Consider the following 25,897-nt stretch of genomic DNA (forward strand, 5'->3'; position numbering starts at 1 on the left):
TTTATTTTAAAACTTTATTTCTGCAAAGCCAATCAAGAAGTGTTGGAGGGAAAAAGTGTAAAAGTTATTCTTGCATATTTAGGAACAGCAAGCACTTAGTTTGAGAAAACAAGGACTTAAAATAGTTGAATCAAAGGCAGTAAGTACCCTGCTACTGTATTTTAAAACAATGGCTGATGATCTTTCTTAAGCAACATTCCTTTCTTCCCTAAAAGCTACAATATGATACAGTACGCAATAGCTCACCTGAAAGTGCTAGGATCAGAAGGTAAAGAACGCCATATGCCACCCCACTTAGACTTCCTACTATACAATGCCATTTGGGCGCTTGATAAATCAAGCATTTGTGTAGCATTACATTCAATAGAAATGTTTCTTGTACTTTGGGTTTAAGATCCTTGCCCCTCCAGTTCCGATGTTGTGACATCTGACTCTTCATCATTGTAAATATTTTCAGCCTGGAGATAACAACCAAATAAAATCAGAGGTAAAACTCCCCACAGATTTTACAGGACTATCTAAAAACAGCATTCACTAGTTCTATCCAGATTTTAGCTGTCACTGGTCAGCGTGATTTAGTGCTGGAAATTAAATGTGGACACATTTTAGAGTAAACTTAGTTTCCTTTTTGTTTTACCCTCAAAGACTAATAAATTTCATGAGGAAAAGGCAGGCCAGTGTTCTCAAAAATTATTTGCCAGCATGTAACTCCACACATACACCTAGCTGCCCGTGCACTACTCCTGATTTCAGTTATCCATAAAAGGTGTTTTCCGAAAGCATTTCAGACACTTCGACGGAGCGATAGCCCTGAAGTGCTTAGTGCGCATCACCACAGAACTCAGTATCTCAGTGTGAACGCACTGATGTTTCCTCCCATATCCTTCATGCCTACGACACATCAGACACTCGACATGGAGCAGTGATGCCAAGAGCCCAGCTGAGAAAGGGCGTAACGATCATGAAAATCGGAGCAGGTTGCTATGTCTACGTCAACATGTGCACAGATTTCTCCCAACCCAACAGGTGCATATTGAACTAAAGACTGCTGTTAAAATGGAAAAAGGTCTCTTAAGACTTTCTATAAATATTTGATATAATATGTACCTAAATGTTTGATATATGTCTATTACATTATATCATTAGTAAAATCTCTCCAAGATAGTCACTGAGGAAAAATAAATACTTTAGCTCACCATTTGCCATATCTGCATGATGTTATCCTCAGACACCGAGCAAATGACCCAAGGCTCATTGGGGTTCCAACTAAAATCTGATATCTTGGCAGTGTGTCCTCCATGAATAAACTGTTAAGAAGAAGAAAAAAAGCCTTGGTTTCATATCTCATGTTAGAAGTTTTTAGAGCATCAGTCTTGTAACGGGTCACTGAACTGCAGTTTGGAGGGAGGGTGGTACAGGCTTAGTAAGCCAGCCCTCCACCACTCTTGATTCTGCCAACTTCCAAACCCTCCAAAAAGGTGACAGGATAGTACAACGAACGCCTGGATAACCTTCACCTAGGTTCCCCAAATACTATTTTGTTAACACACCACCTGCTGAGCCACCACAAAGTTGCAGACAGCACACCTAACCCCTAAATACTTCAGCCTGCATCACCGAAAACAAAGGACATTTTCCTTCGTGACCACAGTGCTGTTTCCATAGCTAATATAATTAACACTAAAATTCTGCCTCATTAGCAAATATATAGTTAGATACAAATATTCAAGGTAATACATTTCCAGGATGTCTTATGTTACATACTCTTTCCTAAAACTGGCCCGCCTGGAGTCTCCTGGTTCTTCTGTGGCCCCCTGAAGGATCCCTCCTTCTCCCCCTTACTAATGGAAAGGCATATTTCTCAGCCATCCTTCAATCTCTCCAAGGCACACTGCCCCAAGGCTGGGGGAAAAAAAGAATCCTCGGGACTCCAGAAAGTCCCCCATAAGGGCTAAACCGAGGTGTTTGCTAAGAAATGCTGAAGCGGGCAGTCTTACTTCCTGCACTGGGCCTTATTTATCTTAGAATTAAGATTCGGAAGAAACAATTCTTGGGACTTCCTTGGCAGTCCAGTGGTTAAGACTCCGTGCTTCCACTGTAGGGGGTGCAGGTTCAATCCCTGGTCAGGGAACTAAGATCCCACATGCCACACAGCGCGGCCAAAAAAAAAAAAAAAAAAAAAAAAAAGAGGACTTCCCTGGTGGCACAGTGGTTACGAATCCGCCTGCCAATGCAGGGGACACAGGTTCGAGCCCTGGCCTGGGAAGATCCCACGTGCCACGGAGCAACTAAACCCGTGCGCCACAACTACTGAGCCTGTGCTCTAGAGCCCGTGCTCTGCAACAAGAGAAGCCCGCACATCGTAACAAAGAGTAGCCCCTGCTCACTGCAACTAGAGAAAAAGCCTGCGCGCAGCAACCAAGACCCAGTGTAGCTAAAAAAATTAAAAAAAAGAAGAAACAATTTTCACATGGACAATATGAATACTTCGTTATGAACTGGTAAGTCACCCTTCCTGACAAAGTCAGATTTGACTCTAGTTTGACAATGAGGTCTATCTCCACCAATTAGGTTATATGCAATGTAACTATTTTACCTAGTAATTTAGTTTAAAAATTAAGATGGGATAAACAGCTTTTAAAAATAGTCGTAAAGGGGACATAAGTGAAAATACTTTCAGACCACAGGCTTGGAATATATACAGGAGTCATTAAATCAAGACATTGTTATATTTAAATTCTTGTTAGTATCCAGTTTACTACACTTAAATGTCCCTTGATTTCAGACTCTCATGAAAAAAGAAGCAAAATACTAGTGGATTTTGTCAAGGCCCATGAAACTGTCACAGAGACATTATATACAAATACACTGTCCTCTCCCTGCAATATCAAAAAATAGCAGGAAACCTTGAAAACATTATACACTAAGTGCAAGAATCAGTCACAAAAGACCACATACTGTATGATTCCTCTCATATGAAACGTCTAGAACAGGCAAATCTAGAGAGACAGAAAGTAGATTAGTGGTAGCCAGGGGCTCACAAAAGAAGACTGGGAAGTGATGGTTAAAGGGTACAATTTCTTTTTGAGGTGACAAAAATATTCTGAAATTGACTTGTGGTGATGGTTGTGCAACTCTATGAACATACTAAAAATCACTGAAGTGTATACTTCAGTGAACTGTATGATCTGTAAAATATCTCAGTAAGTGTTAACAACGTAAAAAAAAGAAAAAAGTAAAAATGGTTGGTAGCAACACCTTAGCTTATAAAAGACTTAAAAAATTTACGAGGCCCTGCATCACAAAACAGACTTCTCGGATGAAGACACGCAATACAGAATACAGCATTTAGATGCTGTCATGTGTCTATGGTAGCACTTCACTGAGAAATACTATAAGCAGCAGCAGTATTAACACTGAACATGCTAGTGTATCTTTGCCACAGGCCAGCACTGTCAGGCATGGTAACACACAGGACAAGGAGTAAGGGGGTCTCGGATGTCCATACTATGTGGGATCTAGTGAACATCTGTGTGCAGGGCTCATCCTCAGTGGCCTTCTTTACCTTTTAAAAGCGGTGGGCAAAGCCCAAGCATTCCAAAAATTAGTACTGGCCTAAGAGCTAAATATACGTTACAGAGGAACGAGTGATTATCTGCCAAATGACTGGTGGAGACAAATGTTGAATTCAGAGTGAGGACAAAGAACCACTACCAAGTCTGGCAATGATTCATAGAAAAGTGACCTGAAGTGTACAATGAAGGACTCAGAGTCAGGAAGGATGAGGACAGATACCACCATGCAAACCTTCAAAGGGCCAAGGAGATGCCAAGATAATTTAATTAGGAATGGGAGGAAGATGGTGGGCACTGTTGGCATCAACAAGATCGAGGAAGCATTCATTTTTCTGGGCAGGGAACTTCATCAGGTCATTAAGTTTTTCCATACTGTTAAAAAGTGTTAAGTATTGCTAACTGAATATCAATGCCCCTCACCCCCAAACCCTCAGAAACATCATAATTGAGAGAATCAGTGAGAAATTATTATACACTATTTTCCAGGAGCCTAAATTATTCTTAGTGAAACACTGGTAAAACCTACTGGGCTCTATTTACTATTTTCAATAAATGTCAAAACTCTATCACAATAACCTCCAAGGCCTCCAATTTGAAATCATCTTCAAGAGCTAGAATTTGAAGTTCTTGACTCATTTTCCAGATACATGAAACAATGACAAACAGTCCAATCTGCATATGACATTTCATCTTGCATTAAGAAAAGCCAATATATACCAGGAGCTCTGGAGGCCCATCTTCTGCATCTTCTGCTGATTGTTCTTCTCCAATTTTGCTATTGAGAAAGAACATAATGCCTTCATTACTGAAATTCTTCTAGCATCAATGTTTGCAAAGCCAGCGTCAGCCCAGAAATCCCATCCTAAAACACACGCTCTAAAAGCAACTTATTTCTCTAGTGTTATCGGTTAGAGTTTTTGTATTAATTATTTGGTGGGATGGTGGGGTGTTTACTTTCTGGAAATGCTAATAAGAGCCGTTCATAGCTGAAGCTGAAGAATAGAAATTATTGTTAATAAATATTAACTTAAAATTCATTCAATATTTTAACTGAGGTGTTTCCTGCATTAGGATTAAAAGGTGAAAAGAATATAAAATATCTACAGAAGAACTGATGCCCAGTCCCTACACTTCACTCTTAAAGCCTTTTTCATCCCAGGAGTGAAATACAATTACACATCAGTACTGCAGATGTGTCTAAAGATATGACAACAAAACAACTTTAACTATGGAATGTATAAGCCAAGGAAAGGTTAAGTTTTAATTTTTTCTTATCTTAAAAACTTCAATTTGTAGAATTTGCTGCCAGCAGTTCCAACAGCGAAATCACTCGTTACACACCAATCATCAGCCCTGATACCTAGGTACACAGGGGGACTTTGCTAGTAATAGCTGCTAAAAAAATATATATATATACAGCCAAAATACACAACTTTCCATGTGCTAGACTTTTTCTTTCCAATAAAGCTAATCAAACAAACCAAACACATGGGACTGCTAGACAATTATGTTTCTCCTCCCACTGTCAGGAGTACAATCGCTAACAGCGACCATTTTAATCCATAATTTTATCTAATGTATTCTTTTAATAGCAAGCAAGACACGAATTAACTTTAAGAAGAAATTATACAATGCCTGCAAATTTATTTACAGCACCCCTTAAGGACAATCCAGTTCCCAGGACATCAGACTTTCAAACCTTGCTGCACCAATTCATACAACACTATAGTTTTTGTTTAAGGTTTCTAATTTTACTACTAAAATTGTTTTCAAGTAAAAAAAAAAAATCACTCAAATGTCTGTTTTCAAGATTCTCTACATTTTCAAGCATCTATCACAGCCAGAGTTGGTTCCATAAGAACACAGAACATTAGATGTTTAGCAGTCTTACAACACAAGCATTTTATTCTGCAGTGTCTCTATTCCATACACTGAAAACTGGGTCTACTGTCTCTGTAAGTAAGGCAGCCTTGACTAAAAACTTAGGCCACTTCAAAGCAATACAGGTAGGAAAGAAGTTATTTTCAGGAATTTAATGATTTAAATTTGAGATAAGGACATCTTACAGAGATGTATGTAACGGAACATTATTAATGGCTCTAAAGGCTCAAAAAAAGCAAAGGAGTCTGAAATTCTTGCAATAGCAACTCTGCAGTCAAGGAACTTTAAGAATTGGGAGCAACTCTTTACACAATGAGCGCCCAGAAGAACTTAAGATCTCTGACAGCACGGGCTGTGCTTATCCTGTTCCCAAGTTTACCCCAGCAGTTACACAACCCACAGCGGGAGCTCATACCTGTGAAAAGAACCAATGAAAGCACAGAAGAGCAAATGGTAAAAAAAACTGAGAAAGACTAGTCCTGCAGGTGTACGTGCGACCCAAGGAGACATGAACAGCTAATGTCTTTACCCTCTTCTACAGCAGAAGTGTTTTCAATGCCATCATTTAGACATTCAAACACACATGCACCCCCGCCCCCTGACTTCAGTCCTAATTATCAATAGAAAAACAAAACCCACATTTGCATAAATTTACTTTACAGTGCATTTGCTGATTCATTTCTATTTTAGGGAACAAAGACTCTTCAGGAAGGTACTTAAAATTAATATTAGACTTATTAAACTGGGGTTAGCAAACTGCTCTTCTAGTTTATGAATTACTACATAATCTGCCAGATTAGCATATTTATGCAATTTCTTGTCACCAGATACCAAGTTACCTTAAATCCCACACGTTCAGGCGGCGATCAGTACCACTTGAAGCCAGAATAGTTTCGTTATGTGGAGACCAGTGGACCTAGCAATACATTTTTGAAAATGTAAAGAATCATCCGTTCTTAGGTTTGTGGATATTGTTCTAATCCTTGACATTTTCCCATTTCGTGTTCTATACCCTCTCCTTGGCCTACAAGCCCTCACCCTCTTTGTCCTGTCCCTTCAGGTTCTCTTAAATGGACCATCTCCTCAGCTTGCCCCCAGGAAGGTCATACTCCCCAACACAGGGGAACTCAGCTAGGGGTCCAAATAAACTTATTCAGCCCCAAAACCGTCTCAGAAGCTTTTAACATTTTCAATGAAGTGTATTTTAGCCTATGCAAATCTCTACTTTAAACCACATACAAGATATTTTTCACTAGAGGACCCACCATGCTGATATACCTTAAGGGAAGAATCCTTGGATTTCACTTTTTAAAATTTTATTTACTTATTTTATTGATTGATTGCCGTGCCACACGGCTTGCGTGATCTCAGTTCCCCGACCAGGGACTGAACCCAGGCCATAGTAGTGACAGTGCCGAATCCTAACCACTAGACCACCAGGGAACTCCCTTCACTTTTTAAACTGATCCTATTTTGCAAGGTTTTTTCCTTCTACTTCTGAACTAATAGTTTCTAAAAAGCTCCAAGTTATTTCTCACTAGTTAACTTACACAGGAGAAGAGGAGCTTTCAAAAATAAAAAACAGGGACTCCCCTGGCAGTCCAGTGGTTAGGACTCTGCGCTTTCACTGCCGAGGGCGTGGGTTCAATCCCTAGTCGGGGAACTAAGATCCTGCAAGTCACGAGGTGTGGACAAAAAAAAAACAAAACAACAACAAAAAACAATGCCCACTGCCCATGATATAAAAGAAAAAAAATTTTTTGATTTCCCTCTACCGAAACGTTACTAAAATCTGACAGAGACATCAGAAAACTGTCACATACCTGGAAAATTTCATCTTTATGAGATTCGAAGGTATGGAGTTTCAATTTTAAATTACGCAGATCCCATAAAGCTACAGTCTGAAGAAAAATAAATGAAAAGGAATTCATTTCTGCACTTTACGTAAGAATTTTAAAATATTGCAGTAACAAGACCACTGGGTTTGTTAACACCAAGTATGCAAAAACTTAAAAACCTTATCCGCAGAGCCAGTTGCGAGAATGAACTCGCTGTAGGGATTGAACGACAGGCAATTGACCTCGGCGGTGTGCGCATCAACCAGGTGGCTCGGCTTGGAGGTGGTGTTGGACCTGGTGTCCCATCTAAAACACAAAGGTACGAGGCACACAGCACACGAGCAGGCCGCTCAACCCGACCCAGCCTCTCTCCCCAGCGGTCGGCGCCCGCGCCAGCACCCCTCCACGCCACTGTTCTCTCGCTAACGTGCCCCTTCAGGGGCACCAACCACGCAGAGCTGGACTTCCAACCACTAAGTGATATGTGCTAAACCTGCGCAAAACAAACTAGGGCTATTTCTGCTTTCTTGTTCCTTAGGTTCCTGTCTGGATTACCAGCTATTTCAAGCATACACAAAATACTACATAAAGAAAAATGTAACAATTTGATACCTACAACCTAGTCTTGTCAAATTTCCATGTTTTGCTTTGTTTGCCTCAGATATTAGTTTATGAGATAAAAAGCATTCCAGGCAGTTGAATGCAGCCCCGTGGCCATGCCTTGACACAATCACTCTCTCCCTCAACTTCAATGCAAACCACCCTGATCCCAATTTTGATACATACCACTGCCCTAAGCATGTTTCTTTGTGTGTACATACCTGTTTTCCTTTCTTTTTCTAAATAAAAAGTTGTGTTCAATCATACAGCACAGTAACTTTTATGTAAAAAGGCCATACCTACTTGCAGTTTATTATGTCAATTATACCTCACTAAAGCTATTTTTTTTCTTTGAAGGCCAAGACGTAATTAAAAAAAACAAAAGAAATCAAACCACAGGCCACCACAATCACTGATGGTCATTCAGGACACCCATATAATGAGACCCCACAGAATTTTCCACCTTACATCATAAGTTTCTGATCATCAGCAACAGATCCAAACAATGACTCATGCAGCAGGTGCCAGGCCACATCCTCTACAACAGCCGAGTGGCCAGTAAAAATCGCTTTAGCATCCACAATTTTGCCTTCCTTTGGTCCTGCATTAATATCCCACAGACAGACAGTCTGAAGAAGGAACAAAACAAGTTATAAGATACTGAATTTAAATGCTAACACCTTATTTAAAACACCTTTATTAAAAACAAAACTACTTAACTATATAAAAGTTACAAATAAACACGAGGAGGAAATATAAACAAAAGTGAAGCTTCATAAACAGAAGAGTGTATTGGTACAGCTTCCACAATCTGAGATGCAGAGGGCAAGGAAGGTACAGTGTAATGGGGACAGGAAGACAGCATGGTGGCAGGCAAGAAATTCAAGTTAGAGTTTCCACCTACATACATTCAGTCAAGTATCTAAAATTCACCCAGATTACACAACACAACACTGAGAGCCTGGTGTTCGGTATCTACTGAACAGAAATGCACATCTTAAAACTTAACGCTGGGTTGGGAGACTGGGAATTAAAACTAAAATATGCCTCTTAAAAAGCAAAAGCCTTTGGACAAGTCTCACTTCATGGCAGAAACCACTACACACATCAGGAAGTGCAAAAGGTGAATGACCTAGGAACCCCTACGAGGCTACTGGAAGACGCCACAGGGCCTGCCCAGACCTCAAAGATCACAGATCAGCAGGCTCTGGGAGTTGAGTCTCTTCTTAACATCTCATCATAAAAATAGTTGAGAAAAGTCTTAAGTTTCTATGAAAAAATACTGCAAGCTATAGTGCAATGATTCTTATCTCTATGGTTTAAAACAAGAGGTAATTCCATTAAGCTATATTCGACCTAATTCCACTGACACTAGTATCAGCTTCATCTCTTTATAAATCACTTTTTTTACTTGAAAGGGTTTCTGTTACATAATACACATGGCCCTTAGTCTCTGTTGATACTTACACACTCGGATGCACAATTTACATGCAAGGAAGAGACGGAACGTGTGGAACTCTTGCCATCATCACCTGCTCCTCACCTCAGAAGGATCCTGGGAACATTAGCAAGATGCCTGGCATATGTGGAGCCCTTGGGAAACGTCAGCTATTAATTATGACTAGCAACTCCCAGCCTGGTGTCTTCAAAAAGTACTAGCAGTTAAGTTCCTGAGTATAACCCATCCTCCCTGTTGGGAGGATGTTCACTTTGAGGGAAACAAAGGAAAGCTTCCTTCCAGAGAACTGAGGTAGACCCTTGCTTCCCAGCCTCCCTTGGAGCATGGTTGCAAGAACATGACATGGGCTCAATCATCTGACCAGGTCTTCGAATTGTGAACAGCAACAAAGGAGAATCTGTTCTGATGATTGGGGGGTGGGGGTGTTACATCCACTTTCCAAGGGTGGCAAGAGTGACATCCTCACTGGCCTAATTTGGGTCAACGACCCGGCCTCTCCTCTTTTCCAGGCCATTTTCTAGCCGCCACAGCACTTCTGTGAGCTACCCTACCCAATGCCCTTCCAATCAATTCCTTTTCTGTTTAAATCAGCCAGCACCATCTTTGCAGCCACCAAGGAAAATAGTTATGGAAGTTCTCAAAAGAGTAAAAATGGAACTACCACATGATCCAGCAATCCCACTTGGGTATTTATGCAAAGAAAAAACACTAACTCGAAAAGATATATGCACCCCCATGTTCACTGTGGCATTATTTACAATAGCCAAGACAAGGAAACAACCTAAGTATCCATCAATGCATGAATGGATAAAGATGTGCTATATATACACAATGGAATACTACTCAGCCATAAAAAAGAGGAAACCTTGTCATCTGTGACAACATGAACTTTGAGGGCAGTATGCTAAGCGAAATAAGTTAGAGAAAGACAAATACCACATGATCTCTCTTATATATGGAAACTTAAAAACAACGACAACAAAAAACAAGCTCATAGACACAAAGAACAGATTGGTGGTTGCCAGGGGTGGAGTGGGAGAAATAGGTGAAGGGGGTATACATTTATTTTTTAAAAACAAATTAAAAGAGATATTTTTTTAAAAGATCACTCAGAAAATGCACCTGAAGAATATCCTTAAAAACAAAAAATAAAAATAGTAAAAAATTTAAATTTACAAAAAGGTAGAGAAAAATTATAGAAAACAAAACAAAACCATCAGCCAGAGTTGGTTTTGGTTGCTTGTAACTAAACAATCTTGACTGGGCCAATTGCCTACTTTCAATATTTCAAAAAGCTGAACAGAAATTGCAATTAACAGACAGACATATAAAGAAGGTCTGCGATGTGACAGGCCCTGTTCTAGGTATGGGGATATACTAAGGAAGAAGGCAAGGAACCTTCTCTCACAAAGCTGACATAAAACGCTAACTGTGGCCAAGTTACATGAGCTTTCAAAAGCTCCAGAAGTCTACTCTCGGCTTGTACTTGGAGTCATACCAGACACTTTAGGCTTACAGCATGGGAACCATGAAAGAAAATATGGGGCTGTTAGTGGCAAGAATGCTACAAACGTTGATCTATAATAAATTAACAAGATCACTTTGCATTTGCGTGGTACTCTTCATTGTTAATTAAAACACTTTATATTAAAAGATGCCAAGGCAACTCAACAGGGAAAGACTGGCTGGGAAAGCTAGACAGCCACACGCAGAGAATGAAGTTGGACCCCTACACCTCACACCATATCAAAATGGATCAAAGACCTAAATATAAGAGCTAAAACTGTAAAATTCTTAGAAAAAACATAGGTGTAAATTTTTGTGATGCTGGATTATGTAATGGTTTCTTAGATATGATATCAAAAGCAAAAGTGACATAAAATATATAAACTGAACTCAAAATTTAAAACTTCTGGGCTTCAGAGGAAATCATCAAAAAAGTGAAAAGACAACCCAAAGAATGGGAGAAATTTTTAAAAAATCATGTATCTGATAAAGGACTTGAATCTAGAATATATAAAGCACTCTTACAACTCAACAATGAAAAACAAAATTAAAATGGACAAAGGATTTCAATACAAATTTTTCCAAAGATGGTACAGAAATGGTCAGTAAGCACATGAAAAGATGCTCAACATCATTAGTACATATAAGTCAAAACCACAATGAAATACCACTTCACACCCACTAGAATGGCTATAATAAAGACAGACCATAACAAGTGTTGGTGAGGACATGGAGAAACTGGAACCCTCGTGCATTGTTGGTAGGAATGTGAAGTGGTGCAGCTGCTTTGGAAAACAGTTTGGCAGTTCTTCAAACAGCTAAACATAAAGTTACCACATGACTCAGTAATTCAACTCCTAGGTGACTACCCAAGAGAAATGAAAACATATCTACACAAAAACCTGTACAAAAATGTTCACAGTAGCAATACTCAAAGTAGCCCCAAGGGGAAACAACCCAAATGTCTACCAACTGATAAATGAATAAATTGTGGTATATCTATATAATGGAGTATTGTTCAGCCATAAAAAGGGATGAAGTACCGACATTGCTTTCACATGGATGAACCTTGAAAACATTAATGCTAAATAAAAGCAGCCAGACAGAAAGAGCCGCATACTATATGATTCCATTTATATGAAATATCAAGAAAGGACAAATCTACAGATTGAAAGTAACTAGTGGTTGCCAGGAGCTGGGGGAAGGAAGGAGTGAGGAGCGACTGTTGAATGGGTATGGAGTTACTTTTTGTGACACTTGATGAAAATGTTTTAGAATTAGATAGTAGTAATGGTTTCACAACTTTGTAAATATACTAAAACCCACAAAATTGTACACTTAAAAAACAGTATTAAAAAAACCAAAAAACAAAAAACTAAACTAAAATGTAATTTATATTCATCAGGCCTCACAAACACTTGAAAGAGTCTCCATTACAGAGGTCCACTTTTAAATAATGGGACACCTTTTGCCCACTTTCCTTCCACTCTAAGGCTGCTTCAAAAGAGCTTTGTGGAATTCTAGGGCTCCAAAATGGCAGTGTGATAACCATTTCTCTAAATCCTGTGGAAATGTTATCACAACAATCAGTATTATCTTAGAAAACCTTTCATCTATTAGTCTCCTTCAGTGCAGAGCTGTCCGTGACACAGTCTTTAACTCTCAGTGCATGAGTAGATTAGGAAGAATAGGTTTCTCACATGGTCGTCAGATGCACTTAAGAGATGTCCACTCAAATTAGAATTCCAAGAAAGACCATAGCCTTCCTTTTGGTGGCCTCTTAACCTAAGATCAGGATTACATTCTCCACTTGGGTCTAAAAAAACAAAAAACAAAAAAAAAAAGGAAGAAAGAAAGAAAAGAAAAGAAAAAAAAAGAAAAAGAAATACATTAACTACTAAGTGATTATCTGTTTATCAGAACTGGTAAGAGCAAATTCTCACTCCTGAGTGAGCCATAACATTTATCATAATGCCTGGAAAAGCACCACACACAAACAAGGACTTGGTTTCACCCACGACCACCCTGAAAAGCTGTTCTCTGTGCTTCATTTCAAATACTCAATGCAAACCAGGCCTCATGACCATAAAATGACTTGTTCCTTTGCAAAACCTAGTACTAAGCTCTAACACAAAATACTGAAAACTATACCAGCCCACAAATTTACATGGTGACAACCCACCCCAGCTCCAAGTCAAGTTTTAAAAACATTTTTGTGAGGAAATAGTTAACACAGCAGGTCAGGCTGCTCAGTCCTTGCATGTCTCCAAGGTAGCCTGCAACCATGACTGACCTAGCCAGCCCCTGGGAATGTGACCCTCACAAAATTCTTCATGTCGCCGTCTGATGAAGCTGTGTACGCCCAGAGCAGTGGGGCATGCTGTGGCAGCTTGTCGAGACCTGTAGGATTGTTGAGCAAGATTCATGATGCATCTGGCTTCACTGCTGGGGTCCTGAGTTTCCCTTACCATGGCTGGTCACAGAGCAGAATGTACCTGTGTGACCAGACCTCCTTAAAATCCCCAGACACTGAGACTCAAATGGGCTTCCCTGGGCAGAGATATTTATGCCCCTGTGGTATGTGGCCCCAGAGGAGAAGGATTCACAAGTCTATGCCTGACCTCTCTGGACTCTGCCTGATGTGTATCTTTCTCCTCCTGTTTTTGCTCTGTATCCTTTGCTATAATAAACCTTAGCCAGTTTTTATTCCCGTTTTTTGCTCTATATCCTTTGCTCTAATAAACTTTAGCCAGGAATATAATAACCTGCTGTGAGGTCCTTCTGTTAAATCACTGAACTTGAGCATGGTTTTGGGACCCCTGAAACAATTTCTAAACCTTTAAAAATTAGAGTATACTAGTTTGAATGACGTCAAAGCAATTATCATTTTGAATCAAGAAGAAGGGTCAAGCAATGGTCTGACTTTATTACTACATACCTGGTTTAGCAGGGTGCTTTGTATAGTCAAAAACCAGCACGTCAGAAGACGGCGTTTTTGTAGCAATGATGTGAGGATTCTGCGGCATGTAACGAGCACGGTTTACTTCTCCTTCGTGGTTAATTTTAATTTCACATTCAATTTTTCCTGTTACAGAACCAAAGCCACCAAATTCTAATGTGAGAAGAAAGAAATAAACACATACACTTACGATTAAAATTCACAAGTCACTCAGTTTAATCAACCTGAGATTTTAATCTGACAGAATACAACACAAATTGACAACAGAGAGGGAGAGAGGGCGCATGAGCACACAAAAATATAGGCTCGCTTTCCACTTGGAATTAATTTATTCTCCAAGCCCATGTAAATTGGAAAATATTGATACCTATTTTATACAGTTCAGTTCCACCTTGGACTTAAAACATTTAAAAATCGGCTTCTTTCAGTAGTGAAGATGATGTAATTATTCACGAAAATTCAAATAACCACACAATTAACACACCTCAGCCTTTTAGTTCAAATACAACTCATTTGGAAGTGCTGAAATTAGAACTGTATTCTAGGTTTCGTTAAGGCAGGTTCACCCTCAGGAGTATGAACACTCCTTGAGTGTGAAGTCAAAAACATCCTCATGTCGGAAATCCAACTAACACCCACCCAATCCCAAGACAGACAGACAGACACACACACACACACACGTACGCCAGTTCCATCAGAATCCTTGAACATATTCAATCCAGTTGAACATGTCGGTTCAACTGCTAGTGGAGTGCCAAAGCTAAAATGAGTGGGCTAACCTCTCTATCTGGGGTAGGAATATGACTACAATGTTACATAGTTATTAAAAAGGCCTTGGAAAAGTGAGAAAGCCACATAAAAAGTATAACTTCGGAGCAGCAGCAAGGTGATAGCAGAAAGAATATAAGGAGATGGGCTTCCCTGGTGGCGCAGTGGTTGAGAATCTGCCTGCTAATGCAGGGGACACGGGTTCGAGCCCTGGTCTGGGAAGATCCCACATGCCACGGAGTGGCTGGGCCCGTGAGCCACAACTACTGAGCCTGCGCGTCTGGAGCCTGTGCCCCGCAACGGGAGGGGCCGCGATAGTGAAAGGCCCGCGCACCGCGATGAAGAGCGGTCCCCGCACCGCGATGAAGAGTGGCCCCCGCTTGCCGCAACTGGAGAAAGCCCTCGCACGAACCGAAGACCCAACACAGCCAAAAATAAATAAATAAATAAATAAATAAATAAATAAATAAATAAAGTAGCTATTAAAAAAAAAAAAAAAAAAAGAAAGAATATAAGGAGAGAACATCTAAGCAGATAACAGCAAACAAGAACATTTTCTTTTTTGTGCTCATAGATAAAAACCTGAATTAGTTGCTGACTTTTAAAAATTCGGAGGCTTCACATCGTAACTGTTATTTCTTCCTGGCTCTTCTCCTTTGCACGTTCCTTTTTAGCTCACCCTGTGTCTCAGGTCAAGTAACACTAACTCAAATGCCTAATGAAACAACGCAGGTAACAACGAAAACAGACTGGCTGGGGCCTGGCGAAAACACACGGAAAGCAGTAAGCCATTTCTCAGTTTCAGCCAGGTCTCGCTATGTGGGAATGCTTAAGCAACACTAGCTCCTGTGCCTTACTATCAGAATTTAGTCATTCTTGGGAATTCCCTGGCGGTCCAGTGGTTAGGACGCAGTGGCTTCTCTTCGGGGCCTGGGTTTGATCCTTGGTTGGGGAACTAAGATCCCGCAAGCCACGGGGCCAGGGTCGGGGGACGGGGGGAAGAGTTTAGCCATTCTTCTCTATGGCAAACACTGCTTACTATTTCTGAGGCTCAAAGTCATATCCCATTTCACACAACCCCTCTCACACAACCATACGCAATCACCCATTTCCCTCTTAGCACTTCCCCTTCCCATTGTGGCAATGGAAGAAAATGCCTCAGCCTTTCTAAGGCACCCCTCCTGATCCTATCACCTGCCACCTCCAGAGACCCTGCTCCAAAGCTGCCGCTTTTATATTTTCAATCTCCCACCACCGTGGACCCCAAGGATTCTTTCTCACCCTTCTGCTACAAAGATACTCAAGTTTCCAAATTCCTTTAGTGAAAACAAACTCAACAGCTCTCCTTTAATAAAAACTGGGCTTCCAGGTAAGATTTACTGTGTACACAGGGCTTTGTTTTCTCAAACTCAAAAAGAAAAGCTTGAAAAATCACTATCTTAATGACAATAGTATCCATTAAAAATACCATAACTGAAAATTTAAAAAGGTGTTAACTGTGAATTATTTAGTCACTTGTTAGAATGTAATTTACTGGACAAGTTACTAATAATGATATCTCCATGTATTATGCACAAAGACTAATTCTTAAGCTGAAAGTCCAATTAAGTACATAGTTTAGGACTAACAGCCATTAAAGTTTTTCTGATTACAACAATATTTACAGAAATAATACATAAGGTTGTAGGGTAATGGACTATGAATTGTGGAAGTGGTAAACTGAGTAAATCATTTTGGAAAAAGGTTTATATTATTTTAGGTTGACAATGAATATACCACACAACTCAGCAATTCCACTCCACTACATAAATTCTCCCACGTGTACGAGGAGATGGGACAAGGATGTTCACTGAAGCATTGCTCGTAACAGCAAAACACCCACATAGATACAACCCAACTGCCCCTTGATAGACGAATAAATTCAGGTTTAAGCATAATGGAATACTATACAGTTGTTAAAAGAATGACCTAGACATTTACATAGTATACACAGACAAAACTGAATGAAAAAAGCAAACTGCAAAACAACATTATGTATGTTTACTAGTGTATGAATAATAAAAATACAAATAGTTGAAAATGGCACACTAATTTCAGGACAGTGATGAACTCTGGAGAAGAAAGCAAGGAGGAATGGAGTAGGGGTGGCAGGACCTTAGCTAAAAAGTAGAATTTTATTTTCAATAAGCAAGCTCTATTCAACCATTTGGGGCTGTGGGGAAAGCACTAACCCAGCAGGTCTGGTTGCTTAGCCCTCACAGCTCTGACGGACACTGGGCCCATGACTGACCCTTGACCAACTCCTGGGAACATGGACCTCAGAATGTTCTCGATGTCACTGATGGGTTGATTTTGTGGTGTACACCTGAAGCAAGGGACCATGCTGTACCAGTTTCTCAGGGTTGCTTTGCACAAATATCAAGATTGATGATACACACCTGATTTTATTACAGGGGTCCCGAGTTTCAGCTGTCATGGCTGGCTGCCAATATGATGGGCCTACAAAACCAACCCCCATGAAAGACAGACCCTGACCCTCGAATGGGTTTCCCTGAGCAGAGATAGTCCACACGTGTCCCTGTCGTTTGCTGCCAGAGGGAAAGCACATCCTGTGTGGCCCTGGATGAGACTTGTGCTGGACCTCTGTAGATTCCCTGATGCATATCTTTTTCCTGCTGCTTTTGTTCTGTATTTTTCATTGTAACAAACTTTAGCCATGAGCATAATCTGCTGAGTCTTGTGAGTCCTCCTAGCAAAATCACCAAACTCGGGTGGTTGTGGGAATACCAAAGCAGGGGAATGTACGTTTGGATTGGGGGATGGGAGTCAACAGCTTCCATAAACAACCCACTATTACCGCTTGGTGTAAATGCCTCCGGACTTTTTCTACGCCTACACCAACACATATTCTCACTGTTACCAAAATAGTTACTATAATCACACATACCAGTTACTCACTTTATCTTGGAAACCTTTCCATACCAGTGCATAGATTTATCTCCCTGTCTGTGTGTAAAATTCAAAGTTAGCTCATTCTTAGTAATTGCTGCACAGTATTTCAAACATACCATAATGTGTTTGACCAATTTCCTATGAACTAACATCTGGGTTGCTAGGTTGAGCCTAATTTTTCAATCTTGCAAATAACGCTACTGTAAAATCCTTGTGCACATGTGGGTGAGTAGTTCTGTAGGATAAAGTCCTAGAAGTTAAACAGCTGGGCCAAAAGATATTAGTACAACGTTTTAATTACATATAATTAGAGGCCTATTCCTTTAGACCCCAATGCTGGAATATATGGTATACCTACCACCCTTCTCACTGTCACAGTGGGAAGCATCAAACTGTGCATCATCATTCGGAATATGGACTCGAGCAACCACGAGATGATTCTGCTCATCAGATGTGTGAGTCCCCAGCACTAGCCAATGAAGGGCATAATCCTTTCCTTCTGGTCTGTTTAGGAAAGAAAGAAAGTCATACTAATCCTTTAAGAAATCAGTTGCTAACAAATCCAGTCCATCACCCATCCCCATGTTCATAAATCATGACTTCTTGCCTAAAAAAAATCTTCAATTTTAATACACTAGTTGTTTCTGGTTTCCGAGTAAGAGGCAACAAAGTAGAATGGAAAAAATAAAGTGCTGAGTCAGAAAAACTGGGTTTAAATCCTGACTCAAACTAAAATTAGTTATATGCAATTCCTTAAATCACAACTTACCTGTGGGCCTCAGTTTCTTCACCTAAACAACAGGTTATGAGTGAAAATGGCACGATGTGAAAACCCCTTGTTTATATTTATGGTGCTTAAAGTTTATAAAATAGGCATTCTCATTTTTACGGGAGAGGGGAGGTGGGTCTTTGTTACCCCATTCTATGGAAACTCACTTTGTGGCTGAAGAAATCACTGATGCCTCTTGGCACCCTGGTCCAAGAAATGATTTTGCATCTGCATCTATTAACAATGCTTAAGCAATGACTCTGCATCTGTATCTATTAACAATGCTTTACCATTTGTACTATCTAGAAGAGCAATTTTCACCTGTGTTCCATGGTCCCATCTCAGTAAGGAAGGCTGAGAAGCAAGGCTCTGGGCCCCAGCATCAGACAGCCTAGACTACTTATCTGCTTCTAAATTCCAGTTGCACAAAGGATTCAGTGGTTTAGAAAAAAGGTTTGTGGGTTACTTCTAGGCACGTAATTTATTAATAACTGGGCTTCCCTGGGAGTGCAGTGGTTAAGAATCTGACTGCCAATGCAGGGGACATGGGTTCGAGCCCTGGCCCGGGAAGATCCCACATGCCGCGGAGCAACTAAGCCCGGGCGCCACAACTACTGAGCCTGTGCTCTAGAGCACGCAAGCCACAACTACTGAGCCCACGTGCCACAACTACTGAAGCCCACGCGCCTAGACCCTGTGCTCCACAACGAGAAGCCACTGCAATGAGAAGCCCACGCACCGCAACAAAGAGCAGCCCCCGTTCACCACAACTAGAGAAAGCCCACATGCAGCAACGAAGACCCAACGCAGCCAAAAGTGAATAAATTTATTTTTAAAAAATCTATTAATAACTAAAAAATACAAGATGAAATTTTACCAATATTTGGCTTAGGGTAAAAAACAGCAATAAATACACAAAAACTCCAAGAACAGAATAAGGCAGCCATGGCTAAGCAACAGCAGTTTATTTGAAAAAAGACATGGGTCTGAGTCGACGTACATTCAGTGACCAAGAATACGATGTGGCTATCAAAAACGGTAATTAATTTCATCTTAGATGAACTTATACAGGGAAGAAGGCAAAACACATGAGCATTCACTTATTTTTTTTTTCACTCACTTATTTTTAACTGGAAAAACCACACTTAGAAAATTAGGCTCTAGCAATGTACTTTAGGAGGATTTAGACAAAATGAAACCTTTACAAGGAATAGTGGCTTAAAATGAAAGGGAACCTAAACGTATCTCCCGAGAACCGTTTGAAAAGAAATAGGAATACTTGAGAGAAAGGAGGCAGCACAGAGCAATGTTAGGACTGACATAAAAGGAAGAAAGTGACTTCTTTTTAATGGCATTAAGCAGAAAAAAGTAAGACCAACAGGTAAAGTTACAGGTTAAACAGGTCAATTCATCATACGACCTTGCTAAGGAGCAGGACCACAAGATGGACTAGAGGATCTGGAAAGCTCCTTTTGACTCTAAAATTCAATTATTCTGGTTTCCCCTGACCTGATCATCATATAAGGATTTTTCTTTTTACTACAAATTCTTTCATCTCCATCATTAAAATACAAGCCTATTTTCCTGAGCCAATCAATATCTATTTTCCTCCAATACTGGATGCACCTAAGGCTGCAGAAGCACTCATTATAAAAGACCTTGTGCATTTTCAGTGCCAGAATCCTTTGACCACTTTAACTCTACTGCTAAGACATTCACCCAACAATCACAGATTATCACAAGGTTATTCTCAGTAGCATTGCCTGAAGCAGTGAAAGACTGAAAACAAATATCCATCAATAAGGAACTGGTGACATAAATTATAGTATATCCATAAATGGAATTTTATGGAGCCCTTAAAACAAAAGAACATATATCTAAGTATGCTGATAGAAAAAAGTCTCCAATATAAACTTCTAATTAAAAAGTCAAGTGAATTGGGAATTCCCTGGTAGTCCAGTGGTTAGGACTCCATGCTTCCACTGCAGGGGGCATGGTCAGGGAACTAAGATGCAAAGTCAAGTCAACAACTTCCTACCGGAAAAAAAGATGGAGGGACATAGCATGTACTTCTTCATGCCGGCAGGATGGATAAGAAATCGCAAACAAGGACTGCCTCCGCTCTGGGTAAGGGAACTAGGAGAATAGAGGATGTGGAAGGGGGACTTATGCAGTTTTGTATCATCTGAGTTTGAATGTATACACAGGTTTTTAGGTAGAGAGTAAGTCTTAACATGTTTAAGAAATTATCCAATTAAGAGATACGAAATAATGATCTACCAGTTTTGAAAAATAATTTCTTAGAGATACCTAAATAAAAAATTTAAAGAGCTAAATCAATTATATGGATGATCACCTAAGTGAATTTAAGGACAACAGCTTAGAAAGTGCAAGTAATCATTCGGAAGCATGTTGTATGTAGGCAGGCCAGCCTGATGAGGCTGAGTAGAGCCTAGCTCTCAAAGAGCCAGGCTATAAGAGTAGCCAACATTTTTACTGTCCTACATAGTGACCCTACGTAGTGACGAAACAGAATCACAGTCCCTTCATACCCCAAACAGAACCCTGCAAAGCACCAGACAGCCATCCTCAACACCCAAGAATGCAGGCTGGCTGGCATTTTCTTGCATTCCCAGAGCCACTGCACGTCCCACAACCAGATCCCACTTCTTTGCATGCAAAGAACACCATGGAATACATAATTTAGTTAAAGTATTTTCTGTTAAGTTCCTCAGTGTTAATGTAAAAGTAATATCTGGGGGGCTTCCCTGGTGGCACAGTGGTTAAGAATCCGCCTGCCAATACAGGGGACATGGGTTCGAGCCCTGGTCTGGGAAGATTCCACATGCCGTGGAGCAACTAAGCCCGTACACCACAAGTACTGAGCCTGCGCTCTAGAGCCTGTGAGCCACAACTACTGAAGCCCACGTGCCTAGAGCCCGTGCTCCGCAACAAGAGAAGCCACCGCAATGAGAAGCCCGCACACTGCAAAGAAGAGTAGCCCCTGCTCGCCGCAACTAGACAAAGCCCGCGCACAGCAACAAAGACCCAAAGCAGCCAAAAATAAAAATAAAAAATAAATAAATAAATAAAAAGTAATATCTGGGCTGAGAACACACAGATCTATAATTTTAAAATCTTTACGCAAAACATGTTATAGGTAACATTTTAAAAAGACGTCAGTATATTACTCAGCCATAAAAAGAAATGAAATTGAATTATCTGTAGTGAGGTGGATGGACCTAGAGTCTGTCATACAGAGTGAAGTAAGTCAGAAAGAGAAAAACAAATACCGTATGCTAACACATATATATGGAATCAAAAAAAAAAAAAAAAAAGTCATGAAGAACCTAGGGGCAGGACGGGAATAAAGACGCAGACCTACTAGAGAATGGACTTAGGGACATGGGGAGGGGGAAGGGTAAGCTGGGACAAAGTGAGAGAGTGGCATGGACATATATACACTACCAAATGTAAAATAGCTAGCTAGTGGGAAGCAGCCGCATAGCACAGGCAGATCAGCTTGGTGCTTTGTGACCACCTAGAGGGGTGGGATAGGGAGGGTGGGAGGAAGGAGACGCAACAGGGAGGAGACACGGGGATATATGTATAGGTACAGCTGATTCACTTTGTTATACAGCAGAAACTAACACACCATTGTAAAGCAATTACACTCCAATAAAGATGTTAAAATAAATAAATAAATAAAAAATAATAAAAAGACTTCAGTAAACAGCATTCATTGAAATACAAATGGAAAAAGAGAGATATTCCACCCTAACAAACGATTTCTGAATAGGAAAGGGTGGGAGAATTACCATCAGTCACCATTTACTGTGTACTCACTCTGCGCCAGCACTTCAACATGCATGATCTTATTTACTTCCTCAAGTGTAGGCTGTCAGAACCATCGGCACCTCCATTTACGGACCAGACTACTCCAGGATAGAGACTGACCAACCTGCCCTAATTCACAAAGCTAAGAAGCAAGGGGCAGAATTCAAACTCACGTCTCTAACCTTAAAGCCTCGGCTCTTTTCTACGGTTAGAGTAGGTCAAAAAGATCCAAGCGAATGTAAATCATTTGCTTAACAGGAAGACACAAAGAATCAAATACACATGATGCTCTAAACCAGAACCTCAATACCCTTAAGCATTTGACGGTCAAAGTTATAAATGTCAAGGATTAGAAATCTCCACTATTTAGTTCTTGGCTCTTCTTCCCACATCTGCATATTTACATTGAGATTTTTGGGAGGCCCAGTGGAAGTCCCTAACTGTATGGAAGTCAATGTTCACATATGGATAATCTGGCCATATGAAGAGTTTTATATGAAGGTAATTTACTCTCATTTTTAAAAGCTGTTGAAAAATCCCCTCTCTAGATTAGAGTTTGATTAATCCTCATTAAGTTATATGCTCACAATACTCAAAATTTAATACACTTTTAAAGTACAAGGCCACGCGCACAGCAACGAAGAGTAGCCCCCACTTGCCACAACTAGAGAAAAGCCCGCGCACAGCAACGAAGACCCAACGCAGCCAAAAATAAATAAATAAATAAATTTATATTAAAAAAAATAAAGTACAAGGTCAAGTTCCTACTAGGAAAAGTGCAACTGTATGAGAAAGATAACCTAGTGCAGAGGTTGCCTCAACTCTGGGGCCACCTGGTTTGGGTTTGAAAGCCTGCTCCGCCACTTACCAGCTGTGTGATCTGGGGCATGTTACGTCATATCTCAGCCCCAGTTTCCACACGATTAAAAAAAAAGAATGATAAAAAGTAATTATTGTACTGTGTATTAAACCAAATAATAGGACATAAAGCTCTTCAGATGCGCCAGGCCCTATTCTAAGTGCTCAATAAATGTCAGCAATTACTACCAGAGAAATTTTACAAAGAGGTGCAAAGAACACTCTTATAAAGACCAACAGCAGCCTCAAAGTGTATCCCATACTATAAGCCAACAACACCACCTTTTCATTGGTGAACTGCTGCTAAATTCTCTTCACCTTTGCCAATTAAAACGTATTCATCTTGGGGGCTGGTTACAAGGGTGTATTCACTTTGTAAAAATTCATCAAGCCACACGCTTATGATTTGTGCACTTTTCTGTACACATGCTATTTTCCCATAAAGTTATAAAGAAATCCATTAGTCTGGGGCCCAAAGAAATGCTGATCTATATTTAAGTCCAAGAAATGTCAAACATATCCAGTGCATCCTACATATATCCTTAATCTCACAACAGATTCTTTGTCCCCTTTTAACGCCACATTTATACGTCAGAAACCACCCCATAAATCACTTAAGTCTTGAAAATAACAATCACCTGCCACATCACGCAAGGTCTAAATTGATTACCTGCTTATGTTCTATGTATAAAACGCCAAAAAAAAAACTAGGAAATTCAAGTCAATAGTTAAATTTATGCGAAATAAAAGTTGCCAGAAACCCTTACTTAGTCACTTCAGGAAGCCACTGAACGGTAAGACTCGGCCACTGAAGAGCATGGGTCATAACCAGGTCATATAGAAACGGTGTATTCTTCTTCCAGATTTTATATTCTTCATTGATGACACGCTCCTCCACAGTATCTTCAAACACTGAAATTTGGAGAAAGCCCACACGATTAAGTGGCTGAGAGGGATCGGAGTCAGAATCTCCACTGGAGGTCACCTCGAGACGGCCACACCTAATCTCCTCTTTCTCTTTACCTCTAATTTGGACACGAACAACCAACTGCTCTTCCAGAACGTGGAGAGAATATTAACACCAGGAAGCTTATTTTTTGCACGTTAAGATCAATACCGCCTGCGTATACAAAATTGGGTAATTACACAGACATCGCAATTGTTTTGCAGGTTACAGCTGTTCGCACCTGTTCCAAGATGACGACCCGTATGTAGAGGACCTCCCCAACCCACCCGGCGAGACGAATCCACGTGTAGCAGAAACCCATCAGTCCGCTCCCTCCATCCCCCACCAGGAGAGGCCTCTGATCCCACGAAGCCCGCGTCGGCAGCCATAAGCCAGCGGATTCCAGAATCCCCCGGACAAGGGCCGCGACCCCGAGGCGATCGACGCGCGCGCGTGTTAGGAGGCGCCGTGCCCGCTTTCCGGCGGCAGAGGCCGCCTCCGCCTGGGGGCCTAGGGAGCGCCGCCGCCGGAGGGGGGTGGCGGGAGGGGAGGGTGGCGGGAAGGGGGCCCAACCCGCGGCCCCACGCCCGGCTCCGGAAGTGCTCGGAGCCCTCCGCGCCGCAGCCCTGTCCCGCGTAGGCCCCTCGAGGCGCGCGCTGAGCCTCGCGCCCGGCCCCGCCCCCTGCTCCTCACGCCAATTCGCGCCTTTCGCCGGCGCGTGCCGCGGCCTCGCACGCCCGCCGCCCCCCGCCGCCCGGCGCGCGCCGCCCCGCAGGGCCTCTTACTCTCTTTACTCGCCATCTTGCGTCGGCTGTTCGCCCCTCGCCGCCTCCTCGGACTCCCCTTGCTAGCCAAGAGCAGCCCAACCGCAGGCGCTCCTGCCTTTCCCAGGCACGTCACACACTTCTAGCTCTCGAAGCCTGAGCTCCGTCTTACAGCCTGGGTGCTCCCCAGACGCTGCGTCCTTCTCTCTTGCCTCCTCCCCGCTTACGGATACCGAGGTCTGAGGCGCTCTTCTCTCTCTCTCCAAACTTGGAACGAGACTTTTCAACCCGCGCCTCCCAGCCCGCCCAGGCAGCTGAGCGCAGGCGCATCCGCCCTGGGAAAAGTGAGAGGCGGTGGCGAGGCGGGCCTGGGAGCCGACGGCTTCGTCGCCTCGACCAATGACGTGCGGCACGCAGGTTTCACGCGGCGTTCGGAGGCGGGCTTCTGAAGGTGGGCGGGGCGTTCCGCGGCAGGAAGTTGGCGAGGCGCAGGCGCGAGGACTCGCCCGGCGCTCCCAGGGCCGGCCGCGGGGGCGGATGGGGGCGCGCGGGGGTGGGGCGAAAGGAGGCGCGGCTTGCAAGCTGCGTGGGGGCTGCGAGCCCCGGGGCGGCGAGCCCTGAGGCCGCGGGGCGTGGCTGCTTGCAGCGGCCGTGGCCGTGGCGGTGGGGGCGGGGGACTGGGAGGCTGCCGCCGCTTAGCCAAGCAAAATCTCAGAGCGAGAAAGGAAAATGGTTTCTAGTCTCGAGAGACTACTGTGCCCTCAAAGTCTCCCTGACAGTCGCGGGCATGCAATTCTCTGCACCCGAAAGTTCTCCCTCCAGCCGACTGGCCTTTTCTGGGGCCTGGTCGAGCCGAGGTGGGGTTTGTCGGAGGCAAAGGGGGCCTTTTGCAGAGGCCGCGGGCGTTTTGTGACTGCAGAAGCCGCCGGGCCTCCCTAGTAGGGTAAACCTGCGGCCTGTGCAGGCACAGGCCGCAAACGCTCCGAAGCTGATTTGAATTACATTTTTGTTTGTTCACAAATTTGAGTCCTTCAAATGATATTTGAGGCCTCTCGTACTGCGGGGGATTTTGTCCCTGCACTGGCGTTCTGGTCTCTGTCCTAGCCCCGGGCCCTGCTGAGTCATACTTGTCACCTGCGGGGGTCCCAGTGTGGCCCCACCCCAAGCTGGCGAAGCTGGAAAGAA

General features: G+C 42.1%; 1 protein-coding gene across 2 annotated transcripts; it reads right to left on the reverse strand.

Annotated features, from left to right (window-relative positions):
• RBBP7 (RB binding protein 7, chromatin remodeling factor) lies at nt 1-25,056 on the reverse strand. 2 transcript variants are annotated; one of them, XM_036840286.1, is made up of 12 exons: nt 24,734-25,056; nt 23,770-23,914; nt 17,897-18,042; nt 13,798-13,971; nt 12,560-12,675; nt 8,363-8,523; nt 7,474-7,600; nt 7,280-7,357; nt 6,296-6,372; nt 4,293-4,350; nt 1,197-1,307; nt 1-458 (listed from the first exon to the last, which is right to left on the reverse strand). In XM_036840286.1, the coding sequence occupies exons 1-12, from the start codon at nt 24,747-24,749 to the stop codon at nt 390-392; spliced, it is 1,278 nt and encodes a 425-aa protein (XP_036696181.1). In that variant the 5' UTR covers nt 24,750-25,056; the 3' UTR covers nt 1-389. The 2 variants fall into 2 exon arrangements, with proteins under 2 accessions (XP_036696181.1, XP_036696182.1); XM_036840287.1 differs by lacking the exon at nt 24,734-25,056 and adding an exon at nt 24,026-24,114.
• Between the last annotated feature and the right edge of the window lie 841 nt (nt 25,057-25,897).

The sequence above is a fragment of the Balaenoptera musculus genome, chromosome X (assembly GCF_009873245.2).
Source record: "Balaenoptera musculus isolate JJ_BM4_2016_0621 chromosome X, mBalMus1.pri.v3, whole genome shotgun sequence".
NCBI lineage: Eukaryota > Metazoa > Chordata > Mammalia > Artiodactyla > Balaenopteridae > Balaenoptera > Balaenoptera musculus.

Excerpts from the sequence above, each read along its gene's own strand:
- RBBP7 (XM_036840286.1), bottom strand. Across the intron at positions 18,043-23,769 it reads TGGCTTCCTGAAGTGACTAA|ACCAGAAGGAAAGGATTATG; the intron begins GTAAGGGTTTCT and ends TTTCCTAAACAG. Across the intron at positions 1,308-4,292 it reads ATGGGCCTCCAGAGCTCCTG|TTTATTCATGGAGGACACAC; the intron begins GTATATATTGGC and ends TCTTCTTAACAG.